Here is a 26,083-nt window from a genome sequence, read left to right on the forward strand (position 1 = left end):
GGGACCACTGTCACCTCCATGGCTGCAATCCCAACAGAGAAACCTTGTGGGGGATCCCAACACCTGGAAGAGGCACATCTTTGATCCACTATTAATGTGTATGTTCCCATAACCACATATACCAGCAAATTATTTTCTTGTATGTGCCAAATTTTAATCTAAATTACTAAAAATAAACTCTGAATTATTGCTTCTGAGTTCATTGGGCTACTCAAAGAATCAAAGTATTCTATCTTTATATCAAAGTAGCCAGACTCATGCTGAAGAACTGGTTTTCATTACTGATACTCATCTTTCTGTCTTTGGTGTTAAGGAGATGCAGAGGTTTTACATCAGTTGGTGCTCAGCTGTGCCCCCACAAGTCCTTCTGGGGCTCAGTGCACTCCAGAGGGAGTTCACCTCAGCTTCAGGGAGGGTGTTTAATGAGCCCTTATTTGATCTAGTTTATTTGTTTTCTTAAAGAAACAGGCCAAAGAAAGGCATCAAAGACTCAAGGAATTAACTTATTGAAAAGGCTTCAGTTTCGGGAAAAAGAATGGTGAGCCTGATGCCAAAAGGCAAAGACAGTTCTTAAAAATGACAGCTTCAGAGAGGTGAGAACCTCTTTTAAAGCTTTTATTTATTAGTTATTAGACTTATTAGCTAGTAATAATTCATTATTGTTATCTTACCATTTCACAGGAATTCTGCACCATGTTCACAATCACATTGTTGAGGCCATAAAATTTGAATTTCTACTTTGAATTCTCTGGAAAATAATCTTTGCTAAAAATATGAATAGCAAATTGAATATCAAGGAGAATTATCAACAAATTTGAAGTCTAATTATTTTAGATTGGATTAAGCAAATTATTGGATTAAGCAAAAGGCTAGAAGCTGTGATTGCTGCCAAGTGATTTCAACAATACACTCAGTGTTGTACAAAGTTATTTCATTACAAAATTGTTAAATACCCTTATCTGTATTTTGTGACTGCAAGAACAGAATGATTGTTTTTATCCTGTAGTGCTAAAAAAATTGTCTGGCAAGAAGGCCTCAAACACATGATGCTTCACCTTGCTTGTAAATCAAGGATAGTTTTGTCAATACAAATTATTAAAGAAATTAAAACTCAGAAAAATTAATCAGTCAAACGAAGCTCATAAACCATACTCATCTAATTACTCATCTTAATTTATACCACTTAAACAGCAGCAGAGCCTCTCAGTCACACCTGAGATTTGTGTCCCACTGAGCTAGGTGCAGCATGCAACCTTGGTAAAGCAAGCCTTTCTTTGAAAAGTTAATAATTTAAATCAATGTAACATAGATATATTTGGGATGATGGCAGAGAGGCAAAAAATGCAGTAGTTGTCTCCATTTTCCACAGGAGAAGCAGCAGCAGCAGAAAGCAGCCAGGTGACTTTCCCAGAGCTTCCCTGGAACACTGCAGCACAATCAGAAGAGAAATATGTGCTGCCCCAATGTCATGAGGCCTGAGACTGGAAATATCTTCAAATCTGAATGCCTTCAAGTTTCTTCCCAGGAGCAATTATGCTGCTATCTCTTAGCAAAAAGGGAAATGACCATGAGTTGCCTGCTATTTGCCAGGTGGGCTAAATGAACCAGTTTCTTCTGTTTCAGTAACACTGTGGACTAAAATTGGTCTAAGGACCTGAAGCTTATAATAATCAAATGCCAAAATAATAATCAAATGCCAAAATATGTACGTACCCGTTTTAAAAATGGCTTTTTCACTGGGTAAGCTACAGCCTGTGCCATTCACAGCCATGACCCACACACTGTAGCAGTGATCTGGTTCCAGGTCCTCCAAAATGCAGTGGCTCTCCTTCACCGTCACTCTGTACTCTTCCACCAAAGCTAGGAGGAACACACACACACATGAGACATCACACTCAAGTGTTGCACTGGTAGGGCCTACTTTTGCACCTCTCAGTTAACACCTAAAAAACAGTCAATTAAAAAAAATCCAGGAAGTGTTACTAGCCAAGATCTCCATATTTTACTCCAACTCAGTTTTGACAGAAAATTTCCAATGTGCCCTTGAGTTGAGTTGAGTGCACTCAAATCCCATTGATGGCAAGGGGACATTATGGCCCTCAGTCCTACTGAGAACTAGACTAAAAGTTTGGGACATACAAACAGCAGTTATCAACCCCGATTTATAACATAACAATTTCTCATAGTGGACTTTATAGCCCTTAGCTAAGCTATGAATTAGCTATTATAAAAAGCCCTTAGCATCCTTTAGCATCCACACACATAGACACACTCATGCACATACACACATGCACACACGGATTTGTGCAGAGCCCAGTCGCTTACTACATGATCAGCCTGAGCTTTTTAATGAATGAGCATTTCAATCCCCTTTTCTCAATTTCACATTTAACATTTGAAATATTTTAATGTCATTTTGAAAAAAATCTTTGCTACATGTGGAAAAACTGGTTATCTTTTCCTGTAATTTATTTTTATTAGGACAAAATTCCGAAGTACATGCAGGTCCCTAAAAGCCTAATGAAGCCTGTCCCTTTGGGAGCTCTATCTGCAGTCTCCATGAGTACCCACGGGGCAGCATGGACACATCCTCTCTGAAGGTCAGGCCATTTCATAAAAGGGCACCTCAGCAGGGATGTTGCTGCTTCTCAGCAAACAACTGCTCTGCACTTTACAGACCATGGTATTTATCTTGCATTTTGGGGAACGAAGGGGAAGAGAAGGAACGGCATCTACCTCACGGTCTCTTCCACCATTAACCATCCTTAGTCCTACACATGATGTCTTTGCAGCCCCTCTTCTCTCTGCATCCTGGGCCCTCCCCTGCAGCTTGGCCTCCCCTCTGCTGAACCCAGACCAGAGCAGAAAGGACTCCTGCCATCATGCAGGCAAGACCTTACGCACCTCCTGCATTTTTGCTAGCTTGTGGCTCCTCCATACAGTAGACCTGGAAGCAGTCTATGGCATCCCCATCGTTCACAGCCCAGTAGACAGCAATGGATGTGCTGGTGGCTGAGTCTGGTTCCTGAGGTATGACAGTTGGTGTCTGTGGGACTGAAAGGAAAGTCTCCTGTTGTTATTCACACTCCTGTATTTTCAGCCAAAGTAGCTATGGGTTTGGGATGCAACCCAGTTTCTTGCTTTCACTCAGGTTGCTTATTTCCACAGAACAAGTACAGCAAGTACATGAAATATGGAATACTGGTGCAGTTTCAGAGCAGTAAGTCCTCCTAAACTAGGAACAGAAAAAAGTAATTGCTTGGTGTTGGAATCTGTCTATTTCCCTCACAATCTGGTCCTAGTACTGGGACCACCTGAACCCAGTGCAACACATGTGCCTATGCTGATGCTCTTGGGATACTTCCCCATGGGGCAGGAACATCATGCAGGTGAGTCATGGCACAGTTGTTTGTTTCTGAACTCCAGCAGGCAGGCTCCCAGGGCTATCCTGGACATGCAGAGCTGTCACACAGCTCCAGCAATCTCTCTCCTTTCCCCAAGAGACCTGCTACCTTCAGTCACAGGGAGAGGTCTCCAGCTCTGTGCTCCACTTTGAGGCACATGTGCTGATGAAAACCCAAGCGACTCCTGATAACTTCAGCACACCCCATTAGAAAGGCCAGAAAATCCTGGGGCCTAAAGTAGGCTCCTTTGCGTGACTGCCTTCTCCATTACCTGACCCTGACTGCACAGGCACCAGAAGAGAGGACACATTATGAAGAGGATGCCCACAAAAGTGGAGACTGAGCATGGGATAGCTCACTGATGGGAAGAAGGAGCTTGCAGAAGAAGAAAGCCTTCTCCAAAGACAGATGTATCTAGCCGATCCTAATAAGGTGGGCAGAGGAAAGGACCCGTCACACCAGGAAGGGATTCATGCAGTGTGTCAGATCCACTGACAATGACAGAAGCAGGGATGTGCTTTAGGCAAAGGAAGGCTCTAACAACACTGGGGAGCAGGAGGCTCCCCACAGACTTGGGTCCACCCCCGCCCAGAGGTGGACTCCTACTGCAGCTGCACATCTAGGTACTCCTGCCTGGCATGATCATTTCTTCACAGACTCAGCGGATAGAGAATCCTTGCTGCGCAGGTGAACCTGAGCTCTGCCAAAGCACCTGAACCCCATGGGACAACCAGAAGCACCCCTCACACAGAATGTTTCAAAGACCTCCAAGGGTCCCCAAATTTCATATAAACTTTGTCTCCTGATTGGCACAGATTCATCCCTCATGAGATATTGTCTCCTCCTATGATTATGGCTTAAAAGAAAAGGAGGGGAAAGAAAGAAGCAAAAAGCCCCAAAAGATGTTCATTGTTAAAGTGATTGCAGGGAACGAAAATACATGGTTCTATTTCTTCACCCAGTAAATTTCCATATTGCATGAATTCTCTTAGAATCTCAGCAGAATGCTTTTGCTTTTTTTCAGTTATCTTCACAGTAATGATGATGATCCCCTGTGGCATGAACAAGGCAAATGCAGATGCTGGCTGTTTCCTCATGATTTGTACAGAGAGCTACCAGTACAGTAGGATTACATCTGCTTCCTATTGAAAAAAAATTATCCTTCTCACTGTTAAAAACAATTGCATTTTGTCTTTTGACTGCATATAGAGCTGGTCAATTTAAAAATTTATTGTCTTTAGGAAAAGACTTCCTCTCAGTGGACCTGGTGGGGAAACCAGCTTTTTTTTTCCTGTGTTGTTGCCTAGAAACTGTTATTTATGATCACATAAACCCCACAACTGCAAGATTTATTATTATGCCAAATCTGAATAGAAGCTAGCTTAAAGAATTAAACTTCTGGAAAAAAACTATAGATCAAAATTCAGTTTGGTAACACTGAGAAACATTTGATTTCTAATTTCCTTTTGCACAATATGAAACAAACTTTGGAAAGGAAGTAATTTCAAAGCAAGAAGTTGAACTATTTTCTTCAAAAACAGAACATGTACGTGTTATCAAAGTGCTGGTCCCTTTAAAAATGACTTTTTAAAATAAGTGAGATATTTGCAACAGAGGTTTGACTAAATCATATTTTTCAACAGAAAAGTGTGACATTTTCTCATCAGTTCAGTTTTCATTGAAATGTTGTGAAGGAAATTTTTCCTTCATGGTACTTAATCTCCACAGCCCTCAGGAGAAAAAATAATAATCCCATATGTTTTATGGATATTTATCCCTTTCCAATGTAATGAGAAATAACATTTCCTTGGCTTTGTGGACTTGAAGGAGAGCATTTACATTCTTCTGTGACTCTAATGGAAGATTGTTACAATCAGCAAAGGTCCTCACCTTCTGGAATAAAGGTGCAGGACTCATGGCAGGCTTTCAAAATAATATTTTTTTATTTTTAAGTTATTCCACTCTTCTTGTGACAGAGCCTAGGTTCCAATATGTTCAATGGCATGCTGCAAGGGTTTTATATGCTTATGGGTTTGTTAATGGGGGTGGCTTACGTGAAAGGAGGAAGAAATTGAGGGAAAAGGGCTTTTCATTAGTGGATATGGAAAGTTTGGAAATGGAGGTCGTTTTGAAGGGAAGATGCTTCTCAAGTGGTGAGAATGAAGTTCTATGAAACTGTTCAGTAAAATATTATACTTTCTGAAGGGAAAATATGTGAATTGGAAAAAAATGGCAAATTCACATGTATTTCATCAAATGGCTTCAGTTAAAAAAAAATCTGAGAGTGTCTGACATTTGCCTCCAGTATGTGATAAATGATGTACTCAAGGCATTCAATTCCAAATAAAGTTTTTTCTTCAGGAAACACCTATTTTTCTTCAGGAAGGGTGTAATCTTGAAAAAAAAAAGTTTTGTCTACTGCTCACCAAAGTAAAAATCACAATAGCAACTGAAATACTTGCTAGTGGAAGTAAAGAATGAAAACAAGACATTTTAGAAAGAGAAAGTGAAGAAGGTATAAAGGATGAGGAGCTTTGAAGGTTGCTTGCTAGTGAATAGTCATTCATTTCCATTTTGTCAAAGCAAACTGGTCTGGAGCCATTTGATGTTCAGCAAACACAGTAGTTAATGCAAATCAAATCAAAAAGCGGATTTCATCAGTTTAGGGAAAAATGTGTTGGAGTGACTTGTGGGAAAAAGAAATACTGCATGACAGAATGGGTCTGTCCTCCTGGATGACCTTGCCATTAGGTAGCAGCCCAGGAGGAAAGAATGGCTGCACCCATGGGCCTGCAAGAAGAAGTTTAGGAACTAAACCAAGACACATAGCACACCTGCACCACTAAGTTAACTCTGACTGAGAGTGCGTTACAAAAAAGATCTTTTTATTTGACTTCCTAAAAAAATGACACTGAGATAACACTACATGAACAAGTGCCTGTCCAACTTCACCTGAGAAGCTCTGAATGTCACAGGCAAATTCATACAAATCTGACAAGGATGTTAAGTCTCAGAGATACTCAGTTCCTCTAGGTCTAATAAAAGTAGTGGTGTGGAGGAGAGAGGCAATCTCCCCATAGTGACACTGCTGAGTGTGTTGATATCTCATTAGACACCAGAAAGTCTGTGCAAGACGGCATTTCTCCAATGTCCCATTAGGCACCTGAAAATCCAGCCAGGAAACAAAGCAACTTAGAGAAATTAATGCTCTGGTTCCAGTGTTTACATGTGAGAAAGAGGCTTTGCTTGAAAAGCCAGAGAGTGACTATGATGGCGGTGGTACGTGTGACGGTGAATGGGAGGTCACAAAGCATGACAGTGAGATGCAAGATCCCTAAACAAACCTTCTCTTGAGAAAGAAACACTGGAGTGAGACCACATTATCAGGAAAATGAATCCACAAATTGGTGCTGACAAACTCTTTACTGACAGCTGTCCAGATCCAGATGAATTCTATAGGTACAGAGCAGAAAGCCCATGCAGGCAGGCTTTTTACAGGACATGAACTATCAGACAGAGATGTATAAACCCCTTTATCATGTGCAATTTTCATTGCTGCCCTCTGAAGCAGAGGCTGTTTCCAGCAACAGTTAACTACTTTCCTTTCATGTCCCGTGTGGGTTTCAGGTGCCTCCATTCACTTGGCACAAGCCCAGGGACCTCGGCTGTCAGCCAGCCCCCTGCTCTCCTCCCCACACCAGCGATGCTGAGGCTGCCCTCCTCAGAGGAAGAGAGCTCAGGAGACCCTGTGATTACCTCTTCTGCAAGGGAACGGCAACTTCTTTAGCCCTGGGAGATTTACAGACCTTCTGTTAGTCTGAGGCACAGATACCTGAAATGATGCAAGAATCCCCCACTTTAGTACTTTTCCCTCTGTTGCTCATCTTAGTGTCCTACTATAAGCCAAATGCTTGTGCACAATTAGACTTCATTTTACATTCAACTCTGATTACTAATTACATGGTTTGCAAATTTATACTTCTCAGATTCTGTTTTTAGCTTCCTAAAATTTCCAAAGCATTGCCAAAATGTTAGCTTTTGTAAAGAAAATATTCAGAGATTCTTACCAGCCACATGTTTTAAGGAGTGCTGGTTACTGTGTCCTGGACTGTCCGCATAGTGCTCAAATAGTGAAAAAGCACTGGGCACCTTTTCTAAAGAGAGGGTAGTATCCATTGCAGAAAGTAACCTATTTGGAAGAAAACACTTAGTTGTCCGTATAAATCCCTTGTAGCATCACATAGTTTTCCAAAGGCCAGAAGCAAAGACCATGCAATGTACATTTCTCAACATATTTCCCGTGAACTTGAGGACAACATGCAAGAAGAAGATGTTTCCCTGATTTAGAACATTTAGACTGTACAGCGATTTTGGATCAGGAGCATGGTGAGAGTGCACATGGTCTGCATATGCTTAACCATGAGAACGTGAGGATTTGAAGTTCACAGCAAGACTCCCAAGAGCACAAGGGTTTGGACTTACTAACACAGTGCCTTTAAAGGTTACAAACCTTAGAGCTAAACTACAGCAGCTGACTGCAGAGACGTAATGTAAAGCAGCTGCTTGTGGTAAGCAAAAAAACATGAGAAGGAAGATAGGTTCCAATTAACTAGCCCGTATTTGCTGAGTTTATTATAGGAAAGAAAACCAACATATTTTTAACTCTGATGCAGAAGTAGCTTCAAGGAAATTAAAGATTTTTTTTTTCAAGGCAACTGAATTTTACCTTTCTTCCCTTCTTTTTTCTCAGTCATTGAAGTAGTTAATTATGCATAATCTTAACAAAGCACAACAAATATATAATATACTTTCTTTAGAAAAACATGTATTGTTATATAGACTTGTTCTTAACCTTTTTTAGTAAGTCAGGTATTATCAAATAAAGTAATAATAAAACCCATGCACAAAACTTTAAGTTTAGTGTGTAAGTAAACAAGTAAAGACCAAGTATGCAGAAAGCCTTGGAAAACTATTTTGTGCCATTATACCTGCTCTATTCTTATGCAATAAACTACATGCAGATATGTGGCCGAACTCTCACATTTTGACTTACAACATTGGAGTCCAAATTTATAGTCCTTATTCTGCAGGTGAATAGGAACCATGAGGGGGTGTTTGGCACACTTTCTTCAGACCGCTCTCCTGGGGTTGTAATTTGACCACAAACTGGAACCCTCGTAACATTGTTATACCCCAGTCTATGTCAACATGCATATTGCTGTGATGGCTGAGGCAGCACTGACAAGGGTTATGTTTGATATGCACAGCACAATGCCCAGGTCCTCTGGACAAAGTCAGCAGTGGTGGCATGGGCAAAGCAGGTTTGGGGCTTGCATAGGAGGACCCTGCAGCCAGCCTGCCTGAATATTTGTAGTTCACATTGAAAAATTTATTGGGGAAATACGGGCTTATAATCAAACACTTCTCTCATAAAGGATGGGTCTCATCAAAATGACTCCCTTGAGGAAATTGCACATGGCAGAGAACTGTTTGCAATTGTATGTATTTACTGGTATGTACAGGTGGGCCAGGATGCAGCTGTGATGAGGCACCAGCCCTCTGACACATCCTGAATCAGGCAGTGCCAATGAAGAGGCATGGGAAAACATCAGCCCATAGTCTTCTGGTAAGCTTTTGAAAGCTACTTAATCTCATTTTTTTCTGGAATGCATTCAGAAATATAGTCCAACAACCCCAGCCATGTGAGTGACACTTTGCATTATAACCTTTCTGAGATCAGGTAATACAGAACCAGACTAGTGAAAAAAAAAAGGACATATCTGTGATGTCTAAGAGATGGAAGCATGGTCAAAATGCTTTTTAGTTTATGTGTGTATAATAATAACTGCAAGGAAGATCTGTTTAAAAATGTCTATGTAGAGACATTTTAAAATGCTACTTTAATTCACGTATTACAGAACATGTGTAAAACATTTCAAAACCAGTCTGTTACAGCAACAAGTATAAAAACTCTTCTCTTAATTTCATTATTTGAAAGGTTTATAAAAGTAGCTATGAATATTAGCAGTGTGATTTCAAAACTTGCAAATACTAAATGAAGCATCCAGCATGCTAGGCCTAGTACTCACTACAGTGCACTTAACACATACTTCATATACCTTTTATTCAATTCTTTAGATGACTAGAGGAGGAAAAAAAGAAATGTATTAACAGTTTTCAAAACCCTGAGAATGTTGAAGAGCCACTCACCTAACAGTCTTGCTACTCTCCAGAGACATAAAATACACATGGCTTTATTGACTTCATGTTGTCTGGGATGCTGCTTATTCACAGCAGAGAATTTGGTTCCTTAAGAATATTTCACTTCAAAGCTCTGTCTCAGCAGGCTATCAGAGTCTAAATCTGGTTTTAAGCTCCCAAGGGTCAGTATTCAATATCCAGGTTTAAAGACCGGAGCACAGTCAAATACTTTCTTAAACCAAGACTTTTACAGAAGAAATTACCTGCACATTAAGGACACTTAAATCCAAATTTTGACTGAAATGTCTTTCATAACTCCTTATTACTAGAAGCTGGGTGAGATTTGTGTTCATGGAGTGAGAGTTTCTCCCATGCTCCATGAATCTTCAGCTAACGTCCTGGCTCATGGACAGAGAAGTTCCTGTCCTATCACTATCAGAAACGGGGCATGGAATCTAAGAATTTTCACACCCCACAAAAGAATTTCAGATTACCAAGTTATCTTTTTGCCAAAGCACTGATTCAGTACCTCACAAAGTTCAGAAAACTTTTCATCCATTCCAAAATGGCACAGCATTCACTTGGTTATAGGATACTAAGACATTGTATAGCTTGGAGCATGGGAGAAAGCCAAATATTGCTCCACCATTTCTATAATTGCCGGTATATGAGCTGGGGGCTTGTATTTAGAAAGCTGTTTCATTTTGCATAAATGATCAGTCTTTAGACAGTAATTTGAACTTTTCATTTCTTACATCCCAGGATAGTTTCTCTGCAGCTTCCAGACTGCATGTTACTTCCGTAACAGGAGAAGATTATTGTCCCAGAAAACCCATCCCCTTCAGGACTGCTGACACACGTCTATAGAGTAGAAAGTGCCATGGCTCACTTCCAGACAAGTCTTGCAGCACAAGAACAGTCTTGGAGGACCCAGGCAGTAATTATTAAGCTGCAAGACTTTCTGAAACCAGTTTATGACTGATGACTGTGTGAGCTAGGTAATTCCAGTCATGCAGATTGACAAGGGATGTTTTCTACCTCCAGGAAGGACATTACAGACATGCACGTCACATGCACATTCTTAAACCTAGCCCATTGTCATGGTTTAACCCTGGCCAGCAACTAAGCACCACACAGCCACTCACTCTTTTTCAGCAGCAAATATTTATCACAGCCTCAGTAATTTGAGTGCATAACTACTGTCTGTGTCTGCTCATTTGAAAAAAAACCAAACACAAAAACCCCACAACCCAACAACAACTCTGCTTTGGATAGTTTTCAATTACACTTTCTTGTTTCACTTTCATTTTTCATAAAGTGCCTTTTACTCTAACATTTCTTACTCCTCAGTGGATAATTAATGCTAGATAAATTATCTAACTGCGTCTTAGCCTTCTCTTCACAAATCAAAACAGAACCATTTTACTGGCATACATCATGTTTTCATCCTGTGTGTCATTTTTTCAATTCTCTCTGAGCATTCACATGATGAAAGCAAGTGATCTAGCAGTTTCAGAGCGGAATAGCTGACCTTGCAGGATTTAGCTATCTTAAAAAAACAAAAGGAAAGTAAATAACTCATTCTCAGACTAGGTATAGTGTAAGTGCTTTCCTAACTAGTATCACAAAAGCTACAGTATGAATGCCATTTTTACTTACATTTAGAAAAACAAACCCATCGAGTTCTTCCATTTCTTTTACTGTTGTCTCCAAAGTTTCCTTTGCTGAATCAACAGTTTGCTGGAAGTTAACCATCTGCTCATACAGGTACTCCATTTTCATATTTTTCACTTCCTCAAAGTTCTCTGATTTCTCATCATATTGTGCTACCATTTTTGTAAGCATCTCTTCATTCTGCTTTTCCAATAACTCCGCATTTTTCTTACAGTTTTCCTGCAAAATATAAACAGATGTAAATTGATTTGCAGAATAAAATGACAACATTTAATGAATACACAGAAATTCTCAATTATCCATACATGAGACATCCACCAGACTCCTCCTGACATCCTGACAATAAGAGAACTTTATTTCTGTAAGCAAGCTCATCTGGGAGAAATAATGCTAGAGAAATACATTAAAAACAATGGCAGAATTTCTTTTTTACTGTTTAAAATTAAACTTCTATATTTAAGCACTGAGACAGGAAGTCTGACTACAAAATAACTAAAAATCCATACTTTCAACTGAAATTAATACAGCCCTCAAGGCTTAAGAGCTTGGGCATTAAGAACTTAAGACAATGGTCAACTCATTTAGATGCTTCACACAGGATTCTAAATAAAGACACAAACAGTGTGAGCTTTTTATAAGCATAAAAAAAAATATAAGGGAACTTTTTTCCTCCAGTGCTTGACAGTCACATATTCCACTTGGCAATAATGTGCAAAAAAAATCAGCATTTTTCTTCCCCTAAAGTTAACACCTTCCAGTGGAGGAAGTCAATTTGAGGACTGGAGAAACAGCCCATTTTAGTGGAAGCAGTGAGACTACAAAACAAGGCAAGCATATCTTAGAAGTAATTTTGTAGAGAGAAAGAAAACTAGTGTGATAAAACACTGGACTTACCTCAACAGAGTTAAATAGTGATTCAATATCACTCACAAACCCTTCAATCTTCATTGACTTTTCTTCCAGTGCTATTAGCAATTCACTTAACTGATCCTGAAATTTAAAATGTTTCAGTAACATAAGCATGTTCTTTTATAAAGTTTTTACACGCAACTTATTTTAGGTGAATTATTTTTTTGTTTTGCCATGATCCACCATTGGAACAATTGCTAAATTAAGTACAAGTATCACCCTGGCTACAAAGACAACCACAGAAATAGCAACTGGAACAGTCACAAAACTGTTTTTGAACCAGAAAAAGTGAGCTCAGCTCAACAAGGTGCTGAGTGTCTCTACAAGTTGTTGAACATTATGAATTCCAGTGCAGCTTTGCTAGAGACAGAGGGTACTCAAAACCTCATGAGGGTTCTCAAGAGATCACAGAAACAAACCCATAAAAAGGAATATAATGCAGGTAATTATGAAGCTAATAGATTATGCAGTGTCATGATTTTTAAAACTAGAATTTTAAAGATATTTCCTATAAACAAGAATTCATCAAAATCACTGATTGAATTAGATGTGGAAACAAAAGCAGTCCAAGGGACAACAGGCATGACTCAGAACTTTTTCTTAGTCCTTCTTGACCTTTTGTGAAAGCAAGCTGGACATCTGCTCTGGTGCAATCTTTGTTCTAATTAGCTAGCATGAATCTAAATGGAAGATTAACTTCCTTTGGTAACAGCTTCTTATTATGGCAAACTTTTACAGCTAGATCTGTTGAAAACTAGCGTATGACTTTCCATTAATTATAAATGTCACATTGGACTGTACCATTGAAAGCTCACTTTACAAATATTTAGGGTAAATCATCAAGATTTGGAGGCAAACTGCTGTTTCTCAAGATAACCTATAAAATCTGACAGATGTCATCCATAGCTCATTTCATTTACTGTGAAGCTATGTTCCTGCAGTTAAAGTTCAGGTGATAAGCATTTTGCTATCTTAATGTTTTCTCAGTAATTATATAGAAGTAACAAGAAACATACAAATGCCATCTCAAGGTAACCTGAGCCCTGAGTGCTACAAATCATGTGAAGCCAAGCCTGTGTTGTGGTCAGATTTAATACTGGCTTCATGACTGTGTTCCACAGCCAGGGAGTGATATCATAGGATGTTTATTTGCGGCTTAATTTGGCTTGCTGCAATGCAGGTACATGTGAGGGATGGCTGGGGTCTGTGACTTTATTACTGGCTAATTATCACTTCTAAACCAAGCAGGAACGGTCCTATATAAAAAGCAACTCTGCTGTCATACATCTGCACATCATGGAGAGAGTTTGTAAATAGATATCGGAAACTGCCACATTAACTCGTCCTACTTCTAATTTCTCTCTTTTGCATATGAGTTAACATAAAGATAACATAAATACCATCAATACAAGCCCTTCTGGAATTTCAGTGAAATTACACAAAATCTGTATTACCATCAGCTGAATATGTGCCAGGAAAGAGACCTCACCTTTCAGATACTGGGGTGAGATTAAATAGCTGGTAACCAAGAAAAGAACATCTGTATACTTGTATATGAACAAATCTGATACGGGAAAAGTGAGACATCACAAACAGAACTACAATTTAATGAAGAATAGCCTCCACAGAAATGAAAGCATTTTCATTAGTATCGATAGCAAAGGACTAGGCTACTGAAATAGAGGGCATTTTTATCTATCTTTTACAGTGGCACAGCTTAGAGATAGTGGGAAGAAGTAGGACTTGCTAAACTCTTACCAATGCTACAGCTAAAACACTGTTGGCACAGATGAACATGAACTGAACAGAAAATGAGGATGGTTTCAACAAAACAGTGTAGTGTAAACTGTGTAACTTGTCTAACATCTCTGAGCAACCAACACATGTAACTGGGACAGGGAACACTCTATGATGATACTGGTCTCCACATATGGAGGTTTCTGTACCTTGTCAAGTGAAATGAGCTGCTGTTACTAAAATTTTATTTTCATAGAAACAACACTCTTCCCATTTCTCACCCTACACATACAAACCAGAATAAACTCACACAGGTGAGAAGGCTAAAAGATGGAAAATCTGCTAACAGCTACATATATACAAGGTCATTCAAACTTCTGAACAAATAAAATATCAGCTTAGCAAGCCTAGGACTCTAGAGAATACCTTAATAAGATAGTCTCCCTTCAAGATCTCTAACAGGTGTTTAGGAATAGTTTTTATTTTATAGATACTGTGACTTAGCTTCTGGAGTGCTCTCTGAAACCTCTCCCTTGACAAAACAGGAGGTCTGGAGAAATTACCCTCAGTAGCTCCTTCCCTAACCCAAATTAATTCTTACCTTCATCTTGGTTGCAGCATCATCTAGTGTTGTGACTTCATGGTCTTTATGGTCTCCAAAAAGCTTGTCAATAGCAGATATTGGGCATTTGCAGTGGTAACAATATGTGTCTGCTTGCACTTTCTTCAGTTCTCTTTGTGGGCTCTCAACTTGAGGAATGTTTGTTGCTGATTTTTCAGGATTCATCAGCACAAAGCCTGAATCTTCAAGCTCAAGAGGTGTTCTTTGCTCTGGCTCATTAACGAATTCATAACTATCACCAGCATGCTCAAAAGAGTCCCTGTCTTCAAATAATAGCTCCTCATGTGTTAATTGAGATGATATTTCATCTTGCAAAAGTTCTTCTTGTGTAATCACATCATAGTCCATTGACTCAGCAAGATCTTCATAAACATCAGGGTGCTTCTCCTCTCTTTGCCAGTCTGGCTTCTCTGTTTGCTGAATGCTAGGGACACAGGAAAGATTTTCCTGAGTATACAGAACATCTTCACTGTCTTCAACAGGAGTCCTGACATATGGGACGTACTTTTCCATTTGAGGAACTGCTGTTATGTCATGCTGTTCTTCCTGCTCATTACCAGCTTCTTGATATGTAGCTCCCTGATAATCCACTAGTTGACTTGATTGCTCTGGCAACTCCTCAGTTGTTTCTACAGGTACGTTTCCTTCTTCTCTTTGTTCAGTGGCATCGGTTCTTGTACCTGAAAGAATTACTTTGCTTCCAAAAGGAATGGCATGCGTTGGTTTACAAATTGTTGCTTGAATGTCACTGTCAACCTGGGCTTTCTCACTCTTCACAACACCCCTTTCTGGCAGAACCTCAGTCCTGACACACTGAACATCACCAGACCCCCGCTTGTGTTTGTCCTCTGAACTCTGAACTGAAATTCCTCCACTAAAAGACTCATCTTCTGGTATCTGATCCTTTTGAGTCCTTATGGCCTTACTTGGAATTTCATCTTTAAGAATGTATTTTTCAAAATATATTCCCGTTCCATCATCTGTGTCTGAATTTCTACTAGGGAAAGATGCATTAGAATTACCACTTTCCTCATCAGAGGGTGTCTCATCCTTTGTCTTTTCTCCTACTGCTTCTGCATAGAGGTCCTTGTATAGAAACGACAGAGCAGGTGGCTCCTCTAGAAGCTCTGGATTAACCGCAGCAACAGTGGTAGGGAACAACAGAGATCGTTCTAGCACGCCTTGTTCCGAATCAAAGAGCGGGGTCCCTGGTGGCTTTTGTTCATCTTCTGTATTTGCAACCTTTTTACTGCTAATATCAATTGATTTCTGCAGAGGTAAAGGTTTTGGAGCATCTGCATAGGACTGCATTTTGCTTTCTCCTTTTGCAGTACCATAAAAGACTTCATCCAGATCCTCAAGTAAGGAAAAATCCTCTTCCATAGTATCTACCTCAGTGCTTTCTTTAAAAGACACGGCTTCTTCCACAGGTTCATTGGGATCTTCTGTCACACAAAACAATGAACTTGGACTTTCAAAATGTGGCTTAATTGGGGTTTTGTCATCAATTAATGTATATTTTTCAAAATAATCCATATCAGCCATACCATTACTAGGATCCAATACTGCACTATTATTGTTTTCTGGCAAAACAGGATTTTCTTCTTGTGTTCCTCCAGTTTCCTCAACATCATCATTTTTGACCAAATCTTTTCGTTCATGGCTTGCAGGCTTTCCCAACACTGAGCTTTCTGAAATTTCTGTGGCTGTCCCAGAAGCTAGGAGTCTCTGGCTATCATCAACTAATTTTCTTTTAAATGAAGGGTTTGTTTCCAAGTATTCCAGTTTATCTGCCATGTGTTCACTTTCTTCTTGATCAACAGAAGAAATACATGTAGGAGCATGAATATTGAGTATCTCATAACCTTCTGAAATTATATTAAATAGATCTTTTTGTTCAGTAGTCTCTGGAGCATGCTGACTGTCTTCTACAGTGCTCACATGTTCCTTTTCTTCCTCTTCTCCTCTCAGGCAATGTTCAGGCACTTCAGACACTTTGTCCACCTCTGGATGTTGCGTTACTTCCATTTTTGTAGGGTTTCCAATGCTAGTTTCACACTCTGAAGCTTTGTCTGGACCTGGGTTATCTCCTACCAGAGATGGTAAATCATACCTTTGCATTCTGTGACTAGTGTCTGAGGACCTTCTGTGGGAAACTTCACTTGACACTGAATCAGAAACTCTAAATGTATGTCCTTTATTCTTTGTAGCACCATGAACTGTAAGTTCTGTGCAACATTCAGCTGGGAAATGTTTTGATCCAAAATGAGAAGCTTCATCTGGAGAAAGTTGAATTCCTTGTCTGTCTACTTCTGTAGCTCTTATTGGACTAATTGAACGAGCTTTCACCTCTTCTGCCAGCCAGCTAGCTAGCCCAAAAGATGGAATATCTGGATTCTGCTTTTCATCAGAACTAGAGCTAGCAGACTTAATCTCTCCTGAAGAAAGGCTTCCCCGTTCACCAGAATAATGCTGAGGTTTGTGTACCACTGTTTCATAAAGAAGATCTGATGAAACAGCTCCCAGATGCTCTAAGGATGTATGCTTTTGGTTTGCAAAATATTGTTGCATTTCACATCTATCCTGTCCTTCAGTATAAACGCCTGAAACTATGTCAGATTGCTTTCCAAGCATGCCTATGACATCAGATAAAGATGATGGTATATTTTGTTTCTCTTCATCGTTAGTGAAAGCCACTGATACTAATTTTTCAGGTAATGTATAAAAAGGAACAAATGAATCTGATGACACTGCTTGCTGGTCTGCTACAGCAGTCACTTTTGACACTGTGGTCACCGACCTTGGCACTGTCTGCACATTAGGTTGCATTTCTTGCTTATCCTGCTCAGTAGTGAATTTGGGGGTACTTCTTAACTGCTCTGATGACAAATAGTTTGTGTCCAACAAATGATCTTGAGATTCTTGCTCATCTTGGTCTTGTGTGTGTGTTAGAGACATACTTTCCAACTGCACTGTCTTCAAGCTTGCTGTTTCAGGTGAACAGAGCTGAACTTCTTGCAATTCTTTTTCATCATATGGTGGAATTACATGTTTGCACTCTGATTGTGCAGACTTGGGAATGAGTGGCTGCATGTTTTGCTTTTCTTGTTCAGCAAGGGACTGTGTGGGAAACAAATACTCAGAGGCTGGTTTTGAATAAGGTGGAATTTCTTGTTGATACGTTTCATCAGCTGAATAAAATGGAACTGAAGGTTCAGACTCCAGTTTTGAAGGTAAACTTAAATAATCTTGACTTTCTAGAGTTTCTGCTTTATCTGTAGAATATGATAAATTTAATTGTTCAGATTCTAATTGCATAGCTGTGTGGAAGTAGTGTGGAGCCTGTTCTCTCTCTGTTTCAGGTAAAATTATGTGTTCAGCCTCTGGCTGTGCAACCACAGGCAAATGTAGATGATTTTTTGTATTCTCTGCTTCTTTTCTTGCAAAGAAGAAACCTGACTCAGGCTGGGCAGCTTCTGACTGCTCTGTTATACAGTGGGTGTAAGATAAATCTAAGTGCTTGGGAGACAGACCTCCAGTTACAGGTGAGGACTTTGGACTTCCTTCTGGTTTTGCTTCAGAGACAGAATGTGAAACACCCAAAGCTACAGACACTGTTCGTTCAGGAAGAGATGAATTCGGTTGCATTTTTTGTCTCTCTGCTTCCTCAGAGGAAGAGGATAAATCTTGTTGTTCAGTTTCCAACTGGGCAGTTAGAGATGAAGTAGCCCCGGTGTCTTGCTCCTCTGAATGTCCTGCTCTCAGTGGGGCTGTTTCATGCTTTTCTCCTTTGTCAGTAGGATTTAATAAATCTGAGTGTTCAAAGTCCAGTTGTGCAGTTCCCTGCTCCTTGGTTCTGTCAAACATACACGATACAGAAGGTGTTTCTGGTTGCTCTGTTTCAACAACAGAGTACTGCAAATTAATGCATTTCAGTTCATGTTGGGCCCCATCCTTCCACTCCATTTCACCTGTGAAATATGATGTCTCTGGATGCTCCAGCTGGGCAGTCTGTGATTGCTCTGCTTTGGTATAGGAGTACAATAAATCTGGTGGTTTAATTCCATGAGTCTCTGCTTTGCCAAGAGAATATGACAAATCTGGACATTTTGATTTTAGTTGTTCTGGTTGCAAATGTTCTGCTCTTCCTGTGGAATATGAAAAATCAGAAGGCACGAACTCTGCTTGTGTAGTTTCCTGGTTTTCTGTTTTGGCAAGTGAATGTGATAAACCTGGTTGCACTGAGCCTAATTGTGAAGCTGGTTTCTGCTTTTCTTCACCAAGGGAGTGCAAAAAGTCAGGGTAGGCCATTCCCTTTTCCTCTAGTTTGCTGAAGGACTCCAAAAGCTCTGGCTGTTGTCGTATTTCTTGGGCAGGTTGTGAGTGCTCTGGTTTGCCAGCTGGATACAATAAATTCATTTCTTCCACCATCAGTTGTTCAATTTCATGGTGCTCTTGTTGACCAATAGAATATGACAAATCTGGATAGTCTGATTTTTGATGGGGAGCTTCCTCTTCTGTTTCTCTAACAGGGCAAGACAGCTGCAGATGTCGCAACTCTGGCAATACCATTTCTTGTTCTCTTTTGCCAGAAGAATACAACAAACCTGTATGTTCCAGTTCACATTGCACAGTTTGTATTTCATCTGTATTACCAAGGGCATATGTTAAATCTTGTTGCTCTAAGTCCATTTGTGTTGCTTCTTGTGACAGTGTTTTGCAAATGGAATATGATAAACTGGGAAGTTCCTGCTCTGGATGTGCCATTTGTTGTTGCTCTGTTTTTCCAGTGGGATGAGGTGTTACAAGCTGCTCTGATTTCCATTGTGTAGTTGGTGACTGCTCTAATTTGTCACTGGAATATGACAAATCTGGATGCTCAACCTCTGTTTGTGCTGTTCCTCGTCCCTCTGTTTTGCCAGTGAAATGCAGCAAGTCCTGATGCTCTGCTTCCCCTTGAAGAGTTTGTGGTTGCTCTGTCTTCCCAGGGCAAGATGATAAATCTGTTTGTCCTAATCCAAGTTGCATGGTTTCTTGGCACTGTGTTTTATCAGTGGAATATGATAAATCTGAATGCTCCAACTCCTGTTTCACCATTTCTTGCTGACCTTTTTTCCCAGAGGAATATAAGAAGTCCGGGAATTGCCCTTCCAGTGGGGCCCTATTTAGTTGCTCTGCTGTGCCATGAGAACTTGAAAACATTGGCTGTTCCAATTTCAGTCGTACTGTTTCCTCTGGGTATAATGTATAGCTTCCCCTCTCCTGTTTGACCTCCAGTCGTGCACTTCGCTTTTCTTCACTAACAGAAGATGACAAATCAGGGTACGGTACTTTGCCCATGGCATCTGAGACATCTGGATGTTCAGACTCCAGTGGGGCAGCCCATGATGGCTTTGTTTTGACAAAAGAATGGAACAAATTGTGTTCTTTCAACTCTGGATGTCTTGTTGTACAAGGTTCTGCTGTGTCAACAGAGAATGACAAATCTGCATATTCTGATTTTGCTTGGAAATTTTGCAGTCCTTCTGTTTTCCCCATAGAGCACTGGAGCTCAGGGTGTTCTGCCTGCATTTCTACACCTTCCCACTGCTCTTCTTTGCTGAGAGATGATGAAAACCTACCTCGCTGTTCCTGTTCTGGTTGAAACTTTTCTTGTTGCTGTACTGTGCCAGTGGAATGCAATAAATCTGGATACTCCAAATCCTCTTCAGCAATTTGAGGTTGCTGCGTTTCACCAATTGAACATGATAAATCCATTATTTCGGCCTCTGGTTGTATGATTTCATGGTGTTCTAATCTGCCAGCAGATAAATCTAAACAGTTTGATTTTGCACGTGCAGTTTCTTGTTCTGCTTCACTAACAGAAGAAGATAACTGCGAATGTCCGAATTCTGGCTGTGCTTTCTCACCTTGTGCAGGTTTTTTGAAAGAATGCAAGCAGTCTGGCTTCTCTTGAGCAGTTTGTGCTTGCTCTGTTTTGCCAGGCCAAGATGATAGATCTGGCTTTCCTAACACCGGTTGTGTAGCTTCTTGTGTTTGTGTTTTATCAATAGAATAGGATAAATCAAGATGCTTTGGCTCTGGTTTTGCCATTTCTCTTTGCTCTGTTTTGCCTGCTCTGCTGACAGACTGTCTGCCATTAGGGCTTCCCAAGGCTGTGTGCTCCATCCCTTGCTGCCCCACTTTGTTGGCAGGGGATGCCAAGTCTGCATGGCCCAGCTCCAGCTGGGAAGGTGGGAGTTGCTCTGTTTTGTCATGAATGTACAATGCATCTGGCTGTTCCAATCCCAGCTGGGTCGTTGTCTCCACTTTGTTTAGGGAACATGCTAGACCAGGGTGTTCAGGTTTCAGCTGTGCAGTTTGCAATCCTCCTGCTTTGAAAACAGAATAAGGCAAGTCAGGACGTCCCTGCCCTGCTTCTGCCATTTCTTCTGCTGCTGCTGTATCCACAGAATGGGCCAAATGTGGAACTTCTGGCCAAACTCTCTTTTGTTCTGCTTTTCTTAAGGAATAAGTTTGCTCTGTTTCTTGTTGTACTCTTTGTTGCACCTCTGCATTGTCCAGATGATATGTCACATCAGGGTTCTCTGCCGCTGGTGGGGCCATTTCATCATCTGGCCCATCAATGGAAAATGATAAATCTGGTCGTTCCAAGTCCTCCTGGCCGTGTTTTAATTGCTCTGTTTTACCAGGAAAATGTGGTAACTTTTCTTGCTCTAGCTGTGGTTTTGTGGTTTGCTGCTGGTTTTCTCTGCCAGCAGAAATTTTTCTGTGTTTCTGATCCAACCGTACTACTTCTTGTTGGTTTGTCTCATCAGTGGAATGTGACCAATCAGGATGCTTCATTTCCCATGTTGCAATTTCTGACTCATTTGCTTTGCCAGGGGAAAATGCCAAATCTGGATGTTTTGACTCTATTTGTGCAATTGCTGGAGAAGCTCTTTTTCTGGCCACTTTAGGCAATTCTTGTTGTTTAGGTTCAAACTCTTGAGCCGCTTGTTCTTTGGCTTTACCAAATGAAAGTGATAAATCTGGATATTTTGAATCCAATTGTGAAGTTTCTTGCTGGTTTCTATTGCCATCAAAACATGACAGATCTGGGTATTTAGATTCCACTTCCATACTTTCATCTTGTGCTGCTTCACCAAGGGTTCCTGGTGAATCCAAATGTTCTGCTTGTTGTTGTGTTTCTCCCATGGAGTATGAGAGCTCTGGATGTCCTGACTCCTGCTCTATGATGTTGCCTGGTTTTGCTTCACCACTGTTGCCTGAAAAATCTGGACATTCCATCACCAGCGGTGCAGTTTCTTGTTGCTTCAAAAATGGTGAGGTTGGATGTTTCAACTTCTTCTGTTGTTCAGCTTCATGAGAGAAATATGACAAATCTGGATATTCTGAACTTATTTCCATTTCTGGTGGAGTTTCTTTTCCACTGGAAGATGGCAAAAATATTTGTTCCTGTTCTGGATGTACTATTTCTGGTTTCTCTGTTTTGCCAGTAAAACGTGAAAAAAATGGTTGCTCTGATTTGTGTTGTGTCATTTCCTCCTGCATTTCTGTACTTACATAAAATGTCTGTTCTGGGTATGTCGGCTCTGCTTGTGTTTCTTCTTGCATTTGTTCACGTAAAGAATATGGCACAGACCCATGCACTATTTCTGGCTGAGCTATTTCTTGCTGTGCCAAATTAATTTGGTCTATGACCTGCAGCTCTTCGTTTCCCCAGGTTTCTGACAAATCTGAATATTCCATTTCCATAGCTTTTTTTTGGACTGTTTCCTGCTGTTCCAGCTGTCTTTGTACTATATCTTGTTCTTCCATTCTGCCAGAGGAATATGATATATCTGGCAGGGCCACATCCAGTGGTGGTGTTTCCTGTTGCTGACTACCAGCAGTGGAACAGAGGGGAAGCAACTTCTCCTGCTCCATTTGTACCATTTTCCCGGGCTTTGTTCTGTCAGTAGAATGTGAAGACCCCAAAGATTCTGACTCTACTCCTTTTTGCATTACTTCTCTAGTGGTAAATGAGAAGTCCCTATTTTCTGAAACTAGTTGTACATTTTCATGTTGCTCTGCTTCACTAATGAAATATGATGGCTCTGAACCTTCAAAGTCTCTTTGTACAATTTCTTGTGCTGTTTCTCCCTGGGAATATGGTGAATCTCCTTGTTTCAGCTTTGGTTGCAATATTTCCTGTTCTGTTTTGCCAGTAGAGTATGATGTCTCTGACTGTTCTGCCCTCAGCTGTGAGGTTTTATGCTGCTGTTCTTTTCCAGTAGAATATGACAAAACTGGATGCTCTGACTGCAGTTGAGTAGTTTCTCCTTGCATTCCCTTGGCACAGGAATATGGCTTACCTCCAGGCTGTGAATCCTGCTGTACAGGCTGCAGCTGCTCTCCTTTGTCACCAAAATATGGTGTAAGAGAATTATCCAAATCAGCTTGTGCCAATTCTTGCTGGTTTATTTTATTCATGGGATATGGTAAACCTGAATGTGCTGCTTCCAGATACCCTGCTTGCTGTGTCTCTGCTCCTCTGGTGGAATCAAATATATCTGGATGTACCAACTGGAGTTTTGTAGTGCTTTCTTTCTCTGCTTCTTCCATCAAATATGGTAAATCTGAAGGTACCAGCACAAGCTGTGCTGTTTCTTCTTGCTCTGCTTCTTCGGGGGAATAAGACTCTGGCTGTTCCAGTTCAAAAGGAACAGATTTTTGTTTTCCTGTTTTTTCCCTGGAAAAGAAAAACTCCTGATGTTCTATTTCCAGCCGTGCACTTTCCAATTCCTCCACTTCTTCCCTGGATAAAGAAAAGTCTGGATGACCTATCTCCCGCTGTGCACTTTCAGATTCCTCCATTTCTTCTCTGGAATATGAGAAATCTGGATGTTCTGCCTCCAGCTGTGCACTTTCAGATTCCTCCATTTCTTCCCTGGAAAAAGAAAAGTCTGGATGCTCCATCCCCATCTGTGTACTCTCTGATTCTTCTGTTTCTTTCTTGGAAAAAAATTCTGGATGCTCTGTCTCCAATTGTGAACTCTCCATTTCCTCCATGGAATACAAAAAGTCTGGCTGCTTTGTATCCAGTTGGGCACGTTTCAATTCTTCTGTTTCTTCCTTGGAATATGAGAAATAGAGATGCTCCATCTCCAGCTGTGCACTCTCCGATTCCTTTGTTTCTTTAGCGGCAAAAAGCAGTTCTGGATATTCTGTCTCCAGTTTTGCGCTCTCTGATTCCTTTCTTTCTTCCCAGGAATATGAGAAATCTGGATGCTCTCCCTCTAGCTGTGCACTTTCAGATTCCTCCATTTCTTCCCTGGAAAAAGAAAAGTCTGGATGCTCCATCTCCATTTGTGCACTCTCTGCTTGTTTGTTTTTTTCAATGGAAGAATCAGGGTGATCCAAATCTACTGCTTTATTTATAGCTGAAGTTTTCTGAGTTTCTTCTGTTTCTGTGTGAACAGGATATGAAATGCTGAAATATTTAGAATCTATCTTTTCAGGAATAGGTGAATTTAGTTTAACTTCTTGCTCCTCTGTTTCCTGAAGGGAGGAGGAAAAGTCTTGTTCAGACTTTGTTTTCTTCTCTAAGTGAACAGTTTGGGTGTCCAGTGGTGGTGGCTTTTGACCCTCCTTTTTTTCAGCAGAATACAATAGACGTGAAGGCTCAGTTTCTGACAGTGCAGTTATTGACGAGTGACACTCAGTTTTTTGCTTCTCTGTTTCATCTACAGAATGTGGTAAAAGCACGTGCTCAGACTCAGATTGTGCACTTTCAGATGACTGAGGAATAACATCCTCCTGTCTTATTTCAGACAGAGTGGATTTAGCTGATGGAGCACTAGGTAGGTAAGAGGGAACTGTTGACTTCTGTGCTTCCCTCTCAGAATGTTCTGACACGGATGTTGTAGGCAAAATAGGCTGGGTACTTTGTCTATCTAATTCATTAACAAAACCTGCTGAAACAGACTGTGGTGCAGAATTAGGCTGAATTTCCTGCTCCTTTGGTTCATCCAGATGATCTGATGCTGTCAGCAGTGAGTTGTCTGGTTTCTTGTTTGCATTTTCAGCTGAGGGAAGTGGCACTTGTTTCTCTGATTTATCATTAGACTCCAATGAAATAGACCCTGTTTGCTCTGTTATTGATGTTTTGGATGCAGGTGAATAACTTTGTTCCTTCCTGGCTTCTTCAGGAGGCCAGGATTTCAGTGAATGTCCCAATACCTCATCTGGAGTCTCTGAAAGAGATTGTCTGTCTTTTCCTTCTTCATGTTGAAGAGTTGTTTCTGCACCAGAGCCTGAAAATCTGCTTGGTTTATCTTTCATTTTAATGGGTTTAGTATTTTCAGATGAAACATCATCTTTATTAGCAAGCCATTTTTCAAAGGGTGTTGCTGGTGAAGAATAGCTTTGATCTGCATGTGCTGTGGGTTGTTCTCTTTGCTCCCTTCTTCTCTCTGATGGTGTTTCAAGATTTCTACTTTTTGCTCTCTGGTAAGGTGTTGGATGTGTTGCTTCTGAAAGTGAACTGAACTTCTGCAGTCTTTCTTTTACTGATGTATCAAGGAACTGTTCAGAATCTTCTGAAACTGAGCTACTTCTCTGGATACTGATTTTCTCCAATGTTTCAGGGGCTGGCCCCGTCCCGCTAAAAATTGAGTTGAACAGCTGGATTCTGGCTTGTACTGGTCCTCCAAGGATCGGCCCTACTTTTCTCAGTCTGCTCTCTCTAAATATTGATCTTATTGGAGCACGTTTTACTGGCTCTTCTGTGATGTTCTCTAGATCTTCTTTGTCATCCAACATTTCCTCATCTGTGTCTTGTGCTTCCACCTGCTCAACATTCAACACAGAGGCTTGCACATCTCCTAGAACAGTTCTTGGTTCTTGCCTCTGCATTCCAGAAGAGTCACGTTTTTTATTGCTCTGGCGTCCCTTCAGGCTTGTAGTTATTGGCAACCTATTTGAAGCTTTGCGCTTCCTTTTCCGAACAATCTTACCTTCGTCCATAATAAAGATTACTTTTCCTGGAGGAGAACCTACTGGTGAACTTTCCATACTGTAAAGATCAGAAGTTGTACTAGTTTCTGAGGCCCAGGGAGTAGAACATCTGCTTGAGCTGGTTTCCCAGGTTATCCCACTGTCTTCACTTTGAACAGTTACCATAGAAAAGGAAGGGTTAGTCATGATGTACTGCAGCCTGGGTTTCACATCTTCACTTTGGATAAGATCTTTTAAACTAAAACCAAAAAGAACAAAAGAAAATAAAAGCTGTAAAAACACACAACAAATTAAATTATTGCAGTAAAACCTAAATTTTTACATTAAAGCAAAAATACTTTTCAAAGTTGTAAAAATACTGCATGTGCATAAATTTTGAAACACAAGCATAAGCAAAGTCATATTTCATCTGACAAATGTATTGTAGACAAATTTTTGTAAAGCTTCATGTTGCAAGGTTAGTTCAATGAAGGGGAGGTGTTTAAATGCTCTTGACAATGCAGGAAAACCAGTCTTTGATCTGACCTTCTTTTGC

At 40.4% G+C, this 26,083-nt stretch overlaps 1 protein-coding gene across 1 annotated transcript in view; it reads right to left on the reverse strand.

Annotated features, from left to right (window-relative positions):
• Positions 1 to 26,083, reverse strand: part of CMYA5 (cardiomyopathy associated 5) — a 49,452-nt gene that overhangs the window by 14,618 nt on the left and 8,751 nt on the right. Inside the window, exons 2-8 of the mRNA XM_074855412.1 lie at positions 14,527 to 25,786; positions 12,174 to 12,269; positions 11,265 to 11,498; positions 9,524 to 9,546; positions 7,472 to 7,593; positions 2,905 to 3,054; positions 1,714 to 1,860 (exon numbers count right to left, since the gene is read on the reverse strand). Of these exons, the coding sequence (XP_074711513.1) occupies positions 1,714 to 1,860; positions 2,905 to 3,054; positions 7,472 to 7,593; positions 9,524 to 9,546; positions 11,265 to 11,498; positions 12,174 to 12,269; positions 14,527 to 25,786 (12,032 nt within the window). The remainder of the gene's footprint in view (positions 1 to 1,713; positions 1,861 to 2,904; positions 3,055 to 7,471; positions 7,594 to 9,523; positions 9,547 to 11,264; positions 11,499 to 12,173; positions 12,270 to 14,526; positions 25,787 to 26,083) is intronic.

Source organism: Strix uralensis, chromosome Z (assembly GCF_047716275.1).
Source record: "Strix uralensis isolate ZFMK-TIS-50842 chromosome Z, bStrUra1, whole genome shotgun sequence".
NCBI classification, from domain to species: domain Eukaryota; kingdom Metazoa; phylum Chordata; class Aves; order Strigiformes; family Strigidae; genus Strix; species Strix uralensis.